Source organism: Cuculus canorus, chromosome 3, assembly GCF_017976375.1.
Source record: "Cuculus canorus isolate bCucCan1 chromosome 3, bCucCan1.pri, whole genome shotgun sequence".
In the NCBI taxonomy this organism is placed as follows: Eukaryota; Metazoa; Chordata; class Aves; order Cuculiformes; family Cuculidae; genus Cuculus; species Cuculus canorus.
The window spans coordinates 3,736,245-3,756,086 of record NC_071403.1 but is presented as its reverse complement, the minus strand read 5'-3'; the positions used below and the strand labels follow the sequence as shown (position 1 = coordinate 3,756,086).

Here is a 19,842-nt window from a genome sequence, read left to right as displayed (position 1 = left end):
CTTCTCTTCTCCAGGCTGAACAACCCCAACTCTCTCAACCATGTCAGCTTATGGAAGGTGCTCCAGCCCTCTGTTCATCATCGTAGCCTCGTTCCACCAGCTCCTTGTCCTTCTTCTTATGTTGAGGATTCCAGAACTGGACACAATACTCCAGCTGAAGTCTCACAAGAGAGGAATAGAGGGGCAGAATCACCTCCCTTGGTCTGCTCACGATGTACATGTATGAACAAAGACAAAGTTCCCATTAAAGAATCCTTGTTTGAAGAAGTACTTTGTCTGGACTGAGAGTTGCCCACTAAAGTTTTGTGTCTCATCTCTGTAGCACAGAGAGAGAACAAGGAAATGTGCTGAACTCTGCTTCACAGCCATTTATAATGGCCTAAAAAAAGCTGGCCTGAAAGACTGCGAGAAATCTAGATCAATCTTATTGATTTTGAAAGCAAATAAGGTATTGCTGCACATCATCTTGGATCACGTCAGGAGTTAGAATGCAGTCTGAGCTAGGTATTGGATTTTAATAGGAATAGATGAGCTGCAGTGAGACTTTCAGTTTAAGTACTGTGATAGAAAATGCTAAGCTATTTCACCAGTCACTCTACATATTTCATTCATTACTTGATCATCTGTTTCAAATGAAAGTTCAAGGTTTTTTTCATTATGTTACTTCTAAACATATGTAGTGATTACGAGCCAGAGAAATGTTATGAGTTTAGGCTGTATAAAGAGTTCTCTAGAGCTCTGTTCTCTTGCTCTGGTACATCAGCAAAAGTAACAGCAAGTGCCAGTCCGGGTGAAGTGGTGGTGCATAACCCATCAACAGCAGCAAAACATGGGGAAAGTGGTTTTTCAAGGCAGTTGTACTGTTTGAAAACACTGTTATGCAGCATGGCTTTTAAGTGGGTGGTGTTGGCACAGTTATCATATGTTGTCATTCAAAGAATTGTGTTGATAAAACATCCACACTTGCTAGAAACCATTGAAGAAAAAAAATCAAACATTGGAAAAGGAATCAATGTGGAGTTCCAAACAAGTGAGAACAATTAAGGCTTTGCGCTCTCACTGAACACAGTTTCCTTTAGTCATTACCGGCGAACACGAAGGACAACATTTATCTGCCCGGAATTGGACACTTGTGCCTGAGTTGTTACTTATTTTTTAAGTCACAGAGGAGAGCTATGATGCAATTTGTTCCCTTCTAGATGGATCCATACAAGAGATCAGGTAAATCATACCTTGGAGGTGTCTGTTGCTCACCACTGTCTTGACAGAATCTAAATGGCTCTCCTAAATACGGATTTCTACCTTTGACAAGATCCATTTCAAGCTGAAAATGCCTACACATATCTGTGTGGTGGCATGAGTGATGTCTCTATCGTGTTATAATCGTGGAAATTTGGTGTTGCCTCCAGTTAGAAAAGGAGCTGAATATCCTTAAAATCCTGTGTCAGCCTTACATGTGTGGAGATCTTCAGTAGTGTTTAAGTGGCAGCAGTGGCGACACGGGGACAACCGCTGTGAGCCCGGGGACTGCAGAACCTCCTGAGCAATTCAGCTGAGCAACTGCTGTGTATATACTTCGGGGCAAATTGAATTGTTCTCTAGGCTGCATTTGCCGTTTCTACTGTAAAGGAGGCTCTGACTCTCAGCTGCCGCATAGACCTCCACCACGTCTAAATTTAAGTGCCTTAAGCTTCAAATGATCCTGCCTTTAAAGACCAAAAGGTTTTACTGGCAGTCACCATAGTCCTTTCTCCCTGCTTTTATAGAAATGAAAACATTATTATGAAGATAATGTTCCATATTTGATTTTATTTTACAATCCTTCAAGCACTCATTCAGTGCATAGGGCATGTTTCTTCTTAATTCCTTTACTCTGTTCTTTACGCAGTCTACTGTTTAACAAAACATAGATTAACAACTTTATTTTAAATCATCGTTTAAAAACGAATGCTGCAGCTAAACCATAAATTATGCTTGATCATTCTTCACTTGCATAGAGGAAAGTGCAGTGTTGTGATGATGCTTTTATCATATATTAATTAATTCTATACCAAAATACTTGGCTGTCCTATAGAGTTTACTAGGTATTAGTCCAGAACAGTGTAACTTCAGAAATGTACATTCTTGACCTAAACAAATAGAAACTCTGGTAACACCTGTATTCGTTTGTGTGTTTTACAATGAGAAAATAATTTTCTACTGTCGAAGAACTTTATATCTTAAAGGCAACGTTTATGAAGGGTACAGTGACACAGTGAAAGGAACACCTCTAAGTCAGGAACAGCATTGGACTTCCCCTCTTCTTGCTGAAACTGGAAGATGTGTTCACATGTATTTATGCACACTTATCTGCTTGTACTACAGCCGCGTAATAAGTTGCACAATTACAATAAAAAGGACATCATTCAATCAATGACAGTAATCCTTTGTGGAACAGTCCTACGGAGAATTCTACTTCTTTAGTTTATTTTTTTTACATATTAATGTCTGCTTCGAAGACCATTTAGTCTGTATTTAACAGTACAGAAGAGGCTTTTAAAGTCTAATCCATTTGAAGACTGTAAAGCAGAACAGTTTTCCAGTTTCTGTAAACAGTGCTCATTTATCTGCCTTTTATGTATTGAATGGGATAGAGGTGGTTATTTATCATTATGACATGTTTGTATTCTTAACTTTTTCTTTCTGTGTCTTGCTTTTACAGACTAAAACTGGTATTGCATTGTTGTATGATGAAGTATCTGAAAATGCTTATGACATCCGCCTGAAGCTTACAAAAGAGGTATTAACAATTCAAAAACAAGATGTCGTCTGTGTTAGTGGAAGTGATCACAGTGCAAATGTAAGTGCTTCTATATCTCTGTGCTTCCAACTGTGTACTTTTTCCTCTGCAGTCATCAGTTTATGGTGTTGGAGTGCAAGAAATTTTATTCGGTAGTAATATATATAATGGTCACTTGTTTTTTTTTGTGTGCAAACTTACATTCTTGCCTATAAAAACTTTTTCTATGGCCATTGCTATATATCCTTTATTCTGACATACGTAACCTTAACAGGAGAGAAAATGCCTATAAATACTGAGATTACAACATTCTTCCACCACATATTGTAAGGCCATTAAATGAAGGGGTTGGGGAAGAGTATTTCCCATTGAAAGTATTGCAAGAGTGAACTAATATACCAGAGGTTTCTTCATTTGTGTCTCAAATATTGACATTACATCTGTTCAAGGGCATGGAGCTCGCTGAGAGAACGCTTGACCGATACCTGTTTCATTTTAATTATCTTTCGGGCACAGATTGGGCTTAATCAGTGCCAGCACATATGTGGTGCTTTTTTCCCCCCAAATTCAATTTTGCTGATTTTTCAAAACATGTGGTGCCTCTAAGCTATAGAGGAATCTTCTGCATCACCATTTAATAGTGTCATTAGAAAAACTAGTGTCATTTTGCGTAAGCAGTACAACAGTGGTGCACGGAGATATCCCCAAACAGCTTATTTTATTTCTTTTTATAAAGTATATTAAACTAATTAATATAATTAATATAAAACTAATTGTAAGTATCCCAAATTTTACTAAGTAAATTAAAGTTCATGAACTGTGCTGGTATTTGCTAGAGTGAACAATTCTTGGCAGCCTCCTCAGAGAGAGCGAAGAGTGCATTTGTCTGTTTATTTGCTGTATTGCATGTCAAGTAAATATAAAATATGGCATTGGGGGACATCAGCTAAGAATTAGGAGCCAAAAATATATAATGGGCCTCCATATATACTTACAAGAGTGTGTGTCAGAGAGAGGAGGGTCTGGCTATATACCACTGCACTGTGTTTCATTTCTGCCGTAGTAAATTCTAATATGAATTGTTTCAGATCACCCAAAAGATAATTTGAAATAGCTTTTAGTAGTTAGGATCATTATGGACTAGTTTCAAAACTTGTCCGTGGAGCTCTGTGGAACTCCGTGGAACTCTTAAAAATGTTCAGAGACGTTTCATCAGTTCATTTGGCATGAGGTTTAACGAGGCCAAATGCCAGGTCCTGCACTTGGGGCACAACAACCCTATGCAGTGCTACAGACTGGGGGAAGAATGGCTGGAGAGCTGCACAGAAGAGAAGGACCTGGGGGTGCTGGTTGACAGCCGACTGAACATGAGCCAGCAGTGGCCCAGGTGGCCAAGAAGGCCAACGGCATCTTGGCTTGGATCAGAAACGGTGTGACCAGCAGGTCCAGGGAGGTTATTCTCCCTCTGTACTCGGCACTGGTGAGACCACACCTTGAGTACTGTGTTCAGTTCTGGACCCCTCACCACAAGAAGGATGTTGAGGCTCTGGAGTGTGTCCAGAGAAGAGCAACGAAGCTGGTGAGGGGGCTGGAGAACAAGTCTTACGAGGAGCGGCTGAGAGAGCTGGGGTTGTTTAGCCTGGAGAAGAGGAGGCTGAGGGGTGACCTTATTATTCTCTACAACTACCTGAAAGGAGGTTGTGGAGAGGAGGGAGCTGGCCTCTTCTCCCAAGTGACGGGGGACAGGACAAGAGGGAATGGCCTGAAGCTCCGTCAGGGGAGGTTCAGGTTGGATATCAGAAAAAAATTCTTCACAGTAAGAGTCATTGGGCACTGGAACAGCTGCCCAGGGAGGTGGTCGAGTCGCCTTCCCTGGAGGTGTTTAAGGAACGGGTGGATGAAGTGCTTAGGGACATGGTTTAGGGAGTGTTAGGAATGGTTGGACTCGATGATCCATTGGGTCCTTTCCAACCTGGTGATTCTGTGATAAAGAAGGTTGCATCAGTTTGCGAAAGGCATGTTCCATTCTTTTTGGTTTGCTGAAATAAATATAAGCCTCAGCCAAAAATCATCAGCTTTGGCTTCACTGGAAAGCATGAAAAACTGCAGCTTTTGGCTGCAGGCATTGCTGGTAGTTCTGATAAGTTGTATGTAAATTGTGGTTGTAAGGATCATGGTAAAATACCACGTGACTGCTATATGTAGTGTCTATGCATATAAATATATGTGAATGTTCTGGACTCAGTGGTATTTAAATGCCTTGTGCATCAACTTCCGTTAAAAAAAAAGAGTACAAATGCTGTCATACGTAGTTCCCAGATTACTACTTGACTGAATCAGCACAGGCTGGCTTCATCTGAGAAAATGCTGCATCAAATTTCTGTATGTATTGATCTTCACTCTTTCATCACTCAGAACGGAAAAAAAACCACAACCACCACCACCAAAAAACCCCAAAACAAAACAGAAAAAAACCCAACCCTAAAATAAAAACCCTAAAACATTAAAGCAAAACAAAAAGGACCCCAAGCCTTCCTCTTCCTTATAATATCATGGTTTGGGTTGACTCTGATTTTGATGTACTTATACATTTTATGGGCACCCTAAATAGCATTTCCCGATGGAAGACAGGACAGGAAGGCAAGCTTTGGTAATACTTGAGGAGCTTGATTTTGAAAGAAATTCTGGAAAGTAAGAGTCCTTGCGGAAGAGACAGAACTGGGATATGCAGCCATTGCGTACAAAACGATCTGAAGTTCCTCGGTTGTATTTCACAACCAGTAGCGATTACACAGTGGGTGAGCCTGGAGAGAAGTGACTCCTCGACTATGTCAGAATGGAGACAGCTTTTTTTTAGGATATAGAAGTAGTTTTAAATATGTAAAAGGGAGGGAATTTCAAATCTAATCCAGATGTTACTTTATGTTTGAGTTGCAAAGTACTATGTGGCTCTAAGCATAGGATCCTTTCAGAAGGGGTTTCTTTCCTCCTCATTTTATTGCTAGACAGCATGGGCAGTCCTGCCAAGCTCTGTAGAAAACATTGTTAATGTTATCTCCTTACTTTCCATAAGGTTTCTTGTTGAAGACTCTGGAAACTAAATTTTAAGGGTCTGATCTGTTGTTTTTCCATGTTTCTTGCAAGATCTCCCCAGGATGTCCCTTTCCAAAAGCGTTATCTCCAGTCCTCCTGGGCTTCTGTTGTCAAACAGCAATGAGAAAATCGGACTAAAATGTAGCTTTGTAGCAATATTAGCTTTTCATATATTATACTTTGAACTAAATAAAAACTTTTGGAACACTAGCATTGATTATGGATGCCAATTGAGTGTAACATGAAGATGAACACTCTATTTAACGCTACATAAATTGTTGGTACACAGGAGGTGGAAACCAGAATTGGATATCAGGCCAAAATAGCTGGTAGTTCTCTAGAACTGCTTTTGGTAATTCTGAAGTTTCACATTTGCAGATACAAAGGAAAAAAATCCAAGAAGATAAATGCTTTACTTTTAATGTAATTCAAGAAAATAATTTTCATCCCTGTGCTGTGTGATTCAAAATAGTAATAGAAAATTGTTACCTGAAAGTCATTTCTATAGCATTCATAAAAAATCCCATTGTCTTACTGATTTATTCTCCTTCTCCCTATACTTTTTCTTTCTCTGGTATTCATAGTTAATCTGTATTTTACACATGGCCATTCATCAAACCAGTTCCTTTGCAACAAAAGTAGAAAGAACTCGTCTGCCTTCTTTCTGTAGTCACCTCAAACATGTAGGAGGGGAAAGAATGTCCTTTGTTTTTAAAGTAACTTTTCTTCTTAGGTCGGCTATGTGGATGGAAAGATGTAAAAGAAAGATCTGTGTCTGCTTGTTGGCAACGTAATACTTAGCTCTCCAGGCGGTTTTGTGGGATAGCATTTGTGGGATGCATTTGCTTCCATCCTCCTTTTCGCTGACAGGTTTGATGATACTGATGAACGCTGAGGATGGGATTTGCAGCTATGTGTGATGTGCTCTGCTAGTTTTGTCCAGTTCTTGGTGGTGCCGGGACTGGCACAGACATCAGTGATCATAGTGCTGCTGTTGTGGGCTGGACTTTCAGCAGGAGACATTATTCTCAAGGCTAAAAGGCTTTTGCTATAATATATACATACACCATCATCTAGATCTGTTCTTGTTTCATATTTTGCCTTTTGCCATTGATTTAGATGCTGCTTTTAAGCACCGAGAAAGCTTCACCTTTGATGAGAAATTGTAGAGATGTAGAGGCTTTCTGTTATTTCATGGTAGTTCAGCCCATCACTTCTTGCTATCTTGGGCTTGGCTGTAGAGCAATGACAGTATGGTTTGTGACATTCAAGATGTATATAGAAGAAATAATATAAAGACAATTCGTGTTTTTTTCCTGAGTTTTCAATTTTTTTGCAATAGGCAAGACGGATTTTAAAGATCTGTAAAAATCCATTGTAGTTTATTATATAATAGTACATTTTTATAAATAGTTCTATGTAATTATATCTAAGATACAGCTTATATATTTTATATTGATATGATTAAACATGGAATCATTCCATCAAGATGTATTTCGGAACTTCACACTTGGCAAATCCAAGTGTTCTAAGCAAGCCTTCATAATATAGTATTATGTTTGGGGTGTTCAGATTTGCAGGAAAAAGGAGAATGTATGGGTGTATCGGAGTCAGTACATGCTCAAAGAAGCACAAAGGTATTGACAGAAATGGTGCATTGAAAATAAATGGACATTTTGCTGTTTTCTAAGTATTTTTAAGAGAAGATATTTTCTCCCTGGTTCAAAGTTTAACACTACTCATAAAAGGGAATTAATTGTATGACAGACAGGGAGAGATCTGTTTTAGTTAAAGGAGAGACAGGGAAGAATTCATTTTCATACTTTATGCTTCATTAAGTTATGATTTGGCTTTAACTTTTTGTCATTCCACATGCTAAAAGTAATTTCTTACATGCAGTGCCTCTCTCCCTTAATATTCTTTGTTTTTCTTCCACGTATATTGCTATAATCCTTCTCCTGTCTTCAGCCCACAGTTTTAAGCCTCTCCTTTTTTTTCCTAAGCAATTCCTTTTCGTTTACTTTTTATTATATTTCTTTTTTTCCCCCCTTCTTGCTAATTCCACTTGCAAAATAAGAAAAATAAAGGAGATACTTCTGCTTTTTATCGAAACCAGTCCTTCTCACAGAGCTGAATTGTCTCTGAGTTGGTCAAATAGATTTCTGAAGCAGCCTCTTGGCCATCTTGATTGAAGGAGGACTCCTCCGAGGTTTATATGAGTCTAATAGAATTAAAATGACAAAAACCTTTGCATCCTGGGTACCCAGTTGTCCAGCTTCACAGTCTGTGTCTTAGCTGGACCTTATCAGAATGAGGCAAGGGTTGTGAATAGGGAAGAAAAATAGCAAGATTAGTTGTTTTGTTGATTCAAAAAATAGAAACAGTGCCTGAAAGTCCTGTTTAAATCCCTGATGAGACTGCTATGACTTTTTCTTTGTAACTCGGATGCTAATGAGGACAGAGAGGGATGTTATTTTAGCAAACCTCTAGGGAATGTATCTGCATTAAAGTCTAAAAGTTATTTTTTTTTTTTAACTGCGGGAAATTTCTGTCTAGATAACTACTAATATTGCTGTTTGCCCGAAGCCTGTTCTGCCCTCGCTGGTGTGGTATTCTAGTCCAAAATTATTTTTTAAAAAAGCCAGTAATTAACATTTGCTGTCTTCTTGGAAACATCGAGTGAACGATTAAGAAAGATTCTTCCTTTTGTAACTAAGTAGACTTGTATGGAGAAAATACATTATTTAACCTTTTGTTAAATGTTTTCCACACTCTGGAAAGCTGACCTAGATATTAAAACTATAGCTATCAAATTATTCCTTAGGATCTTTATAATGACAGATTATGAGCTTGTTTTGCTGTCACTTTGAGGAGAGTTGAAAGTTTGTATTGCAAAATAAATAATAAATATGAGCATTCATCAGCATAACAAGAAAAAACTTTATTATTAAAGATAAAAGTAAGTAGCTTAACTAAAAAGGCTAAAATGTAACAACAGAAGATTGTAAAGGACACTAGGGATATCTCTGAAAAATAATCTCTCCCTGAGATGTGGGAATAGTCCAGCTGAAGTTGAGTACCCATACCAATAAGATACAAGAAAGGCAGCACAGCATTAGTAAATCAGGCAGATGTACCAAAATATGTGTCCTTTATTAAATTTTCAATTAATCTATTACATCTAGAGCCACGACAGGCTGTCAGGTTTGGTAAAGTGCAATATTAGAGTCACTGAATCATAGAAGAGTTTGGTTTGGAATGGACCTTAAAGCCCATCCAGTTCCAAACCTTGCCATGGGCAGGGACATCCCACGGGCTCAGGCTGCCCAAGGCCCATCCAACCTGACCTGGAACACCTCCAGGGATGGGGCAGCCACAGCTTCCCTGGATGAGAGCTTGTGAGATCTTGTACAGTAGTTTAAAATATTCAGCTGCCAGAGGCAAAATATCTGTCTGTGATGAAAGCATAAACCTTTCCAGTTATGATATGTGGGATATTGATGCGTGCAACCTCTACTGTTCATCTTTGTTTTCACAGTAGCCAACATATGAAACATTGTGCAAAATGAACGCGAGTGAAATTAGTCAAATAAAGAACAGTTATATTCTGGCTGATTTTAGCTATACTTCATTGCTACAGGATGCTTTTCTAGTTAAAAGACATCAGTTTATTTTTAATGTGAACAGAAAGAAATATAATCATATCTTGACATAGGTTCCTATATATATCATTGGTAACTCTGGAAATCTGTATTTGTAGATGATCTGCATAGATACAATAATCGCTGTCATTGGTCTGAGAAGATTCTGAGTCCTGGCTCTTCTCATATTACTTGTCAAAGAAAGTTCCTATCGCAAATTAAGCATCTTACAACTCAGTGGAGAAGTTCTTAAGGATTCTTGTGAAGTCATGCTGAGTCTGAATATGTTCCATTCAGACTCGTGTAATATGATCTCCACATCCTGAAGAATAAAATACTACTGGGTTTGTCGCTGTCGTCTTTACTAGAATAAATCATGGAGTAATTGAGATTGAAAGAGATCTCTTGAGGCTGCTAGAAGGTCTTCTTAGAGCCTTCTCATCTCCAGGCTGAATAGTCCCAGGTATTTTTTGGTCCTGAACTGCCATGTCATGGATGGAGGAATCTCCATGTCCCAGTCCTAGGTGATGGCACTGCAGTTCATCTGACATTCTCCATGATATGTCATACGATATCTTTACATATCAGCATAAGGCTGTGTGGTTGTAGCCTTATCATGTATACGTCTATACTGTTAGACTCAATGATTAAACATAATCCAGCACTATCTCTCATTAGAGTGCTGCATGCACTCTCTTTCAGAATGTGGTGTTTCTTCTGAGTTCTGTCAGGAAACAATTCTGGCAAGAGCAGCCTCTACACTGGTATAAAACCCATATTTCCAGGAAGAGAGTCAGCCAATAGGTGAACTGTAACCTGCAGCCACTGGCAAGGTGCAAGTGTGCTATCCATCGGTGAGAAGTGAGCAGAAGTGGAAATCTCCATACATTGCAGAACATTAAACGCTTGCAGAACAATTTGCTGAGGAAGCTCTGAGGGTGGAGAGGTGGAGGGTTTGAGCTGAGAAAATCCTCGTCATGGGAACTCCCCATCTTGAGGAGGAAAATTCCTGAAGGATTTCACATATCCTTGTTCTCTACAACCAGCAGGATGTCTGCATTTTATGATATGTTTTATTGGGGGGGGGTCTCACATTTTTACAGGACCTGTTTCTGCAATCATTTTTCATCTCGTAATTTCCTTGTTGTAGCTTCAAGAGCTGTTGAAGAAAAGATAAGATATGACCAGTATGTTAAGTATCTGTCTTTATCTTCTTACACCTTCTGGTATCAGACTGTATCTTCCCTTGTCTCCTTGCAGGACAGGTTGCAGGCTTCTCTTTTAACTCTTCATATTGCACTTCCTTGTTTTGCTTCTTCCTTTCTCCTACCGGTTTCCCAAGGGCCTGAGTGGGAAGCTCTGCTGTTATTTCCATCCTTGCCTGAGAATGGCTTTTATTTTCTGTTGTCAACCTGCCATGTGATATCTATAGTAAGCTCGACATCTTGATTTCAACAAGTAAGGAGGCCTTTAGAGACTGCTCTTTCCAATAAATGACAGATGCAACTGTAGTAGTGGAAAAAGTTAATTTATCTAACAAAAAAATGTAGTCTGAACTATGCAACAAAGAATGATTTCTTTGCTCATATTTTCCTGTCTTCCTATTTGAAACTTATCTCGCTTAAGGAATAGTCTATTATCTGTCCAGATAATAATAATAATCTGTTGTGGTTTGAACATGAGAACTAGATGGGTCCGTGTACCGAGGCATGTTTACTTACGGCTCTAGTTAATGTCGACAAGTCACTCGGCATCCAATTCCCACAGTGGGGAAGATGCCCAGGAGAGAAGCCAGCTCCGCAGTTCCCCACACGACCTCTCTGCCCCACAGCAGGGGAATAGGGCAGGGCGGGAGGGTGCAGTGGTCTTAGACTTACTGGTTAAGTAAGAGGGAAAAGAATTAGAATAAATCACAGTGTTGGTGATCTTTGTCCTCCAACCTATTCTAGCCATTGCACGTGGGCTTGTTTCTTAGAACAGTTTCAACAAAATCTGAAGATACTGGGCTGTTTCCAGCTTTTTTAACCGTCTGCTTCAGTGTTATGTTTGGAAATAATATATGTGTCCATTAATATTTTCTTGTGGACTGTCACAGAACAGAAAAATGTAGTATATATAGACTTTTTTTTCCAAATATATCTCTTTATATCAATGAACATGCAGTGCTTTAAGCGGAATCGCCTTCTTAAGTCCCTTTAGTATGTTGTGGATTAAGTTGGATAGGTATAATAATTTCCCTCGTGAAAGATCCGTTACCATAAGTGCCAGTCCTAGGTGTTAACAATCTGATAATAACGGCGGAATGGGTAGACATTGACAGAGGCTTTAAAATCTTACTAAAAACCAGTACCAAAAATAAGGGCTGTGGTTACCTCTCTGTTTGCCCATTAAGATCCAGTCGTATCACTTCATATGAATGGATGCCAAGACATAAAAGATCTTTCCAGAGATAAACTTTGTTGAATCATTGTGTTTGAAAAGAACCTGGGAAGTTTTCTATGTCAAGATTTATCTATTTATCTCATAGCTAAAAGACAGGTATTTGACCATATAGCTCTCCAAATCACATTTGAAACTATTATTCATTTTGAAACTATTAAAACTATAGTAATGTTTTTCAACTATATAATTTTTAGTAGCTATTATAAATAGCATTACACCTTCTGTTACCAAGCAGTCTTTCTCTATTCGTTTGTTAGCATGGTGTTCTTTAGTATAATGTCTGTGTTTGATATGTTTTAAAATTTATATTGTATTTTTTTTTTAGTAAATTCTTGCCCGATATCATTCTTGAAAGTTTCTGCCTCATTGGCCTTTATTTCAATATTGACAACTGAGACTTTTAAGGCACTCCTCCCCCCATCTATATGGCTATTTGTACTGTTTCAGTCTGGAGCTCTTCTAGAATTGGCATTCCCTGGATTTCTGACGCTATTGAGAACTATATGTAAGCAAAAGATAACAGGCTGAGTTTAAGAATGCATCAGATGCAATGCCTTACTCTGTGAACTATGGCTATCAGCATCATAAGTTGGGGCAAAATCTTTTCTGCTTCTTCACGTCTTTAAAGGCTTGTTCTGCACTGCAGTTGTTTGCCGCAGTGCACAGAATGTGATACCGTTCTGAATAAAGCCCTTATCTCCAAAGCTGTTTGCTCTGAGGAGCTACAAACCTACTGGTCATGTTCTGGCCCTTCTGCAGAGTAAACCTTATTCCATGAGAGTGATAGTGACTGAAAGGAGGACAGGTTGATTACACCTAAGTGTTACTTCTAAACCAAAATGTAAACCAAACGTAATCCCATCGTTCTGCTGTCGCGGCTATGCAAATTTTTATCCTTAAAATTGATTTTGATTTTGTACCTTGCTAGTGGCTTGGTGGCTGTACACCTTAGTCTTTCACAAAGAGTATGCTGCTATCTTAAATGCAGTGTGGTTGTCTTTGGACGTATATAAGCTTGTTCAGTCAACACATATATGCTCCAGTGTTTTCATGCATCAGAATGAGCCAAATGTTTTACTCGGAGAAGTGCAATTAGGCAAAGTGAATTTCCTTTAATACTTAAAGCATTACAGAAGGGAAAATCTTAGTGGTCTTCTCAGGTTTGCAATTTGTTGTTCAAAGAGAACATACCTTTCCAAAATACATATTCTTCCACCATATACTAAGTCCAGATATGGCAGTCAGCCTACCCGCTCAAAAAACTTGACATACAAGTAGAACGAGCTGTCTGTCAAACACTTAATGGGTTAATCTACCACCACTTTCTCTTGCTAGTACAGTTGACGCTCATCAATGTTTCTCAGACCTTAGATGCTAGAGAATGTCATGGCCAAATTGTTACCCCTACACGTCAGGTGTTCCAGAACTGGTATCACTTTGAGAAACTTAATAAAATCCTTGACATTGCAACAATAAAAGGTCTCAGAAAGGTAAGAATCTTTCCTGTTGGTATCCTGGTCAACTGGAATTTCAATAATTAAATTCTGTCTGTGGAAACGTATCCTGAAGTTTCACGCAGGGCACTTATTCTTCCTCTAATCTCCTAGAAACAGAGAACAAAACAAAACAGCCCCCTATGTGGTGTGCTACGGGTGGTACATAATTATTTCTGCCTTATAGCACAACTGGAATGAGTGATCGTTGTAGTATACACATCAAGTACTTGGGAAGCCTTCAGGATGAAGAGGTTTTATAAACTGTCCATACTATTAAAGGATATCATTAGCAAAACAAACTGCTAATTTAAAAGCAAAAGAAGTATGAATTTCAGCATTCCTGTTCAGATTGATAATTAGTAACACTTTCTAAAGAGTTTTCCTTGCCTATGATGAAATAAAATTGCACAGCCATCATACTTTAACTCTGGGGTTTTTTATAGAGTTTAGTGGTTTTTTGAGTGATGCAAATGTTTGCCTCACTTTGGTTTCAAACTATGTATAAATTAATCTGAAAAGAAGAATTATATCTAGCCTACAGACAACTAGAAAGTGAAATAAGTTGTTTGTATGTTTGACTGAGACAATAAACACTGGGTTTTCAGCTGCGTATGTGCATAACATTATCATTAATGTCACAAATACTGCAGCTCAGGTTTGGCAAGAATTTCTGGAGTAGAATTTTCTTTCTAGTTGTTTGCAAAGACAGTGTGTGTTTCTGTCCAAATTGTGTAGTTATGGAATTTTTTTGTTCCATAGGATGTTCAGAATTGAGTCAGATCTAAGGTCTGCTGAGCCCAGTCTCGTTTTTCTAACAGCGGTTGTTAACATTACCTCAGAAAAGCCAAACAGGACAAGAATATGTGATGCTTCTCTTAACACTTAACCTACCCCAAGTTATTCAGTACCTTCTTGAGCCAAATGCAAATTTTTATTAGCTCATAACAGGTTTAATTTTTCTACAGTTGACCAATATCCCCTTGAACACATTTAAACTTTCAACATCCAGAATTTTTTTCTCATCAGACTTCAGAATCTGTTATACATTGCACAAAGAATCACTGCTTTTTATTCATTCTGAACCTGATTCTTAATAGTAACATTGATGCTCTCTAGCTTTTGCCCTGGAAAAAGCTAAAAGACAGATTCCCTTTCACTGTTCTCTATGTAGCTTACTATATTATAAGAGCCTCCTGACCCTAGTCTGTCTCTTTTCCTACTCTATTATTCCTTACAGGAGCGGTTTTGTGCTTCCATCATCCTTATTGGTGTTTTCTGAAACTTTTTTAGCAGTTTCTTGTATGAATGGGCCAAAATATTGTGCAATTTTCAGGGTGGGGTGAACTTTTCTGTGGTGTTAAAATGATGTCTTAGTCTCTGCTCTTAAGACTTCCAAAACATTCAACTTGTCTTTTTGACCACTTTTTGAACACTGCAATGATCTTGTCATGGAATTGTCTATTTTATTCCCAAGGTCTTATGCTTTAATAGAAATTGTTCATTCAGAATCAATCCTAATTCCTTATATAAATAATATGCATGGGAAAAATAATTCCTTTCACTAGCTTCAATCTGCTATTGTATTTTATGTGCTGTTTTGTTGCCTGGTTACTAATTTGTAAGATGCTCTGCAGATATTTTAGTTCCACTTATTCTTCTTGTCCCAGTAAACAGCAAAGTTAATCTCACTGCTCATAGATTTTGAATTCTTACAAGTATTTTAAATAATGCAGGTTGCAACATAGACAACAGTGGAACTTCGCTGATGAGTGACCTTCCTCCATTGTGAGAATTACACATTTAATCCATACCTTTGTCTTCTATCTAATTTCTAAATAATTTTAAACAGCAATGCGTCTGTGCAAGACTGCGCCCTCATGGTTCTTATGTTTCCATAATTTGCTTTTAAAAAATGCACAGTCTCTTCCAAGATACGTCAGGTTTATCAAAATGTCTGCCAATTTTCTTCTTTGTTATAGTTTTGGGTTTGTTTTGGTTTTTTTTTTGTTATCGTTTGTTCTAGTTATTTTAGTGCAGGACTTAAGTTTCTTAAGCTTTAACTGGAACCTTTTATTAAAGAAATGGGATTTTATTTTCAATGTTATAGCCTTCAAGTATCAAGACTTTATTGAGAAGTATCAATCCAGTGCCCCTGCTTTGATTCATCCCTGAGTTCCTTTAAGACCCAGATGAAAGCTCTCTGGCCCTGGTGAGTTGTTACTGTTATTTAGTCAATTTGATTCTGAAGTGGTTTCAAATTCAGAAAGATCCATACATCTTTTGTGCTACAAAGAATGTTGGAGGAACATCTCTAGTTTCTTTCACACTAAAGCAAAGTGTTCATTTATCTTCCCTTCAGTTGCCTAATTTACTCTTGAGTATGCCTTTTATATTTGGATCATGAACTGGCCCTGTGGTTTCCTTGGCAGGCCCCCTGCTTCTGATAGAATTAAGGATTTAATGTTAATTTCTATTCTTTTTGGCAGTTGTTGGAACTCTCTTTACTGTTACTGCCTAATTTTCTTTTTCAATTATATTTACTTATGTTCCCTTTTCTTATCTTCATTTGAATATGATGCCCATCAGTCTTTACATGTACTTACCTCTCTTAACCTCCTCTTTAGCCACGCATTTTCTTTTTTTTTTCTTAATTAAGCCCTTCTAATAAATGTCATTCATTGACTCTGTGCTTCTAGCGTGATACCCTTAAAAACTCTTCACACTGCCTAAGAAGTTTTACTTTTCTTATCTGCCCTCTTTATTTTTCTTTTCAACAAGATCCCTCACTTGCGTAGTTTCCTTCTCGGGATTACAGTTACATAAATGTTGAATGTAAGGTACATGGCAGTTGCTGTTACAGAGTACTTTTTCAGCTGTAAAAGTCATAAGTAAATCCCGCATGTTATAATCAAGACTAGGACAAGTACTAAGTCTAATCTTGAGAGCTCCATGAAGCAGTGACTCCTAGAAACCTACTTTTTATTGATTGCTTTATGTCCTTATGTATGGCTGTTTGATCTACCGGGGGTTAAGTGTTCTTTACCACTGTAACATTTCTCATTCATCTTGCCTCTTTGCATAATTCGGTCATTGTTATCATCCTAGTTGAGTGGTCACTAGTAGAGTCTTGTTTGTATTATATGTAGCCTGAAATCTGTTCTTTTACTCGTTGGGGTAGTTTCCTCGTTAGTTTTATTTGAGTTTTAAGTTCTCTCTAGCACAAGGCATTTACTCTGCTGCTTATCTAGCCTATTTTACCTTTCTTACATACTTTGCATCCCACTATTGGAGTTTTTTTTTCTACATCTTCGGAGTGTTTATACCTCTCTCTAGTTCAGATTTAGCGCAATTTTGGTTTTGTTCCTGGCATTCTGATTCACATTTCCTGTTTGTATTTATTATTCCCTCACTGACCTGTTCTTCACTTGAGGATGCAGAATAGCTCTCTTTATATCCATGATAGAAACAAAAATCCATAATCCATTCTGTCTTCTGTCCCGGTCAACTTTTCCAACACTGCAGTTGTGGTCTTCCTAAGTTTTACGTATCAGCATCTTTGGTTCTTTTACAGTTCAGATGAAGTCTGTGCCTCCTGTACAGGCTCCCTTTGTTTCAAAAATGCCTCCATTTTTCTGAAGAACCTGAATCCCTCTTCCTTGAGCCATCTTTTTAGGAAGGCATTAAAACCTTTCCTGTATTCCCCACCTTACAAGGACTATTGGAAGAGTTTTGGAGAACCTTACTCTAGACCTCTAGGTCTCTACCTACCTTTCTTCCTACCTAATTTTCATACCTAGGACTTATTCTTATATCACCCTACATTTTTGGTAAAAATGCAAATCAAACGTACCAGGTGCTTCTTGGTCTATGCAGATTAATGCGATAGGTGCCAACTTGCACTTGTTTGCTCAGGTATTTCAGAGTCTTCTCGCTGGAGCTGTAAATGTGACTCTCTTTTTGCTCAGTGGTCGTGCACCACCATTACAGGCGTCTGGGATCTCTGGTTTAGGAAAGGCATTCACATATCAAGAAAGTACTTTGGCATCCGGGGACATGGTTTAGTGGCAGATAGGAATGGTTGGACTCGATGATCCAAGAGGCCTTTTCCAATCTGGTGACGCTTGGATTCTATGATTGTCCATTACAAGAACTACTAATGGAATTAGTTCCCACATCACCAGCCTGTTGCATCCTGCCAGAAGATGTGGCATGTGGATTCTGCCCGTATGATGTTCCTAAAAGTCTTCTCGGTGAACTGGATATATATCCCATCTTCCTCTGGGGAAGGTGCTCACATCTTTAGTACTAACAGTCAACTGAATAACTCTCATCTTGCTTTAATTCTTCCTTCATTTCTTCTATGAGATAGAAAGACAGTTCTTTGAAGATCCTTTCCGTGTTGAAAAGCTTTGCAGCTTTCTCTTTCTATTGAGCTTTTCTCAACTAACACGTTCTGTGGAGAATGAGGCACCTGCTTCTGTCATTGCCTTTGCTTCCTTGCTCTATGCCTGTGTCTGGGCATCAGCGTTATTACAGATTTCTGTTCACTGTAGATCACTTTACGAGAATTTGAGCCTGATTTCGATGTACATAGCTGGAATCAAATATTTAATGGAAACGTTATTCTGTCACCTCTATACATGAAAATCAGCTCTCTGTATTAGACTGCATTTGCAACACACTGTATTGTTCTGTTTTGATGGAGATTGTCTTAACCATGCTGCAAACTATCGAGTGGGAACTTAATACACATTTGTATACAAGTTTACGTTTTAATACCACAGATTCTTAATAAAATATTGTCAGTTAGTCTTGTCCTTTCATCTCAGCATAGCTGACAGCTTGAAGGAAAAATAAGAGGCAGACAGACAGCATTACCCGTAAAGTAGTCCACATTCAGGAATTGTGTTACCAGTAGTCAGTCAAGTGCACAACCACCAAATTCTGCTCTGGCAGATAGAGTTTTTAGTTGGATTTGCTTTCATGAAACCTGAGTCTGGCCAGACTTTTCACTCACAATTCTAAGCATATGTTTGTAACAGTATTAGTATATTTATTATATAGTCTATAAAATTCTTTATTAGTGTCACGCTATTAGAAATCTCTCTAGCTCCTACTACAGAAGCATCATCATTTAGAGTATGTTAAGAGAATTCTGTTAATGTTCTTTGCACCGAGGACTTTGTCTCCCTCTGTGACAGCTGTCAGGATTGTTCCATGCTTTTCTATCAGACTTTAAGTAAATTCTAATATTAAGATGTATATAGTTTTACGTGTATGTTTTTACAGTACATGACTACCCGTGATACCAGTACTTGGTATTAATTATTAAATTAAATTAGAGAGAATTTAATTTAAATTTCTGCATGTAATAAATGTATATTGGTGTTCTTTTTTTGTTTTGTTTACTGTGAGATCCATCATACACAAGTCTATGTGACTTCATCTCTATTAGAAAATATAAGACAGCTGTAGTACGCATTCGACATTGACCCACACTTGTCCACAGTGTATGTGACTGTGCTCCCTGGCTACGTTTTGCCTTGTGCAAAATTGTCTGTACTGGGTGTTGGTGTAGTCTCTTTCTCTGTTTTGGCCAATGCCAATTATAACTCTCTTAAACAATGCCTCTGACCAACCCAGGAGGTGGCGTGTGTCACGTGTTGTGTAGTGTACTGGCAGTTTGGATGGTAGTCATAACATTTTCAAGGCAAGAAAACTTAGTAGTATGGATGGAAGTTTTACTGTCTTCCTTTGCTGGAGAAAATCTTCCAGCCTGCTTTATTTCACCGTTAGGCGTGGCTCGTGAGACTGGAATTCTAAGACACATACTCAGTTCTTTGGTTTGACTGAAAAATACTTTCCAGAATTTTGGATGGGGAAGAATAAGAGCAAACATGGGTTACAGGGAGAAAAGGGTACTCTCAGCATCTGGTAGTGAATGATCCTTGTTCTGAAATAGAGGTGCAGTGTGATCCTAGATGGGTCATGTATGTGAATTAACACCAAATTAACACTGCTGATGAGGAGCTGGGTGTATCTTAGCTTCTAATATGAAATTATGTGTCATTCAAAGCTAAGGCTGAAGCTGGTCGACAAGATACTTTGAACAAAGAAATTTCATAGCAATACTTAGAAAACACAATTTAGCGTTTCAAATCACTAAAACAGAATTAATTGTCCCTAAATCTTTGTGCGCCTCCATTCTTGCTCTGTAGGACGGGGTTTCTTTTGGCAGGTTGTGACACCAACTTCATTTATGTAGATGTACCTAGATATTGTACTGCTTACTCGCATCAAAATTAGCCCTTGAGTGTTTTATTGTACTACATTTAGATCTAAATTAAATTTGTGTTCATGAAATAACACGACAGATCGTGCTTTAAAGATT

The 19,842-nt window shown here is 38.2% G+C and overlaps 1 protein-coding gene across 1 annotated transcript in view; it reads left to right on the top strand.

The window, feature by feature from the left end:
- Window positions 1-19,842, top strand: part of SNTG2 (syntrophin gamma 2) — a 275,672-nt gene that overhangs the window by 110,276 nt on the left and 145,554 nt on the right. The window contains exon 2 of the mRNA XM_054062992.1: window positions 2,702-2,839. Coding sequence (XP_053918967.1) covers window positions 2,702-2,839 — 138 coding nt within the window. The remainder of the gene's footprint in view (window positions 1-2,701; window positions 2,840-19,842) is intronic.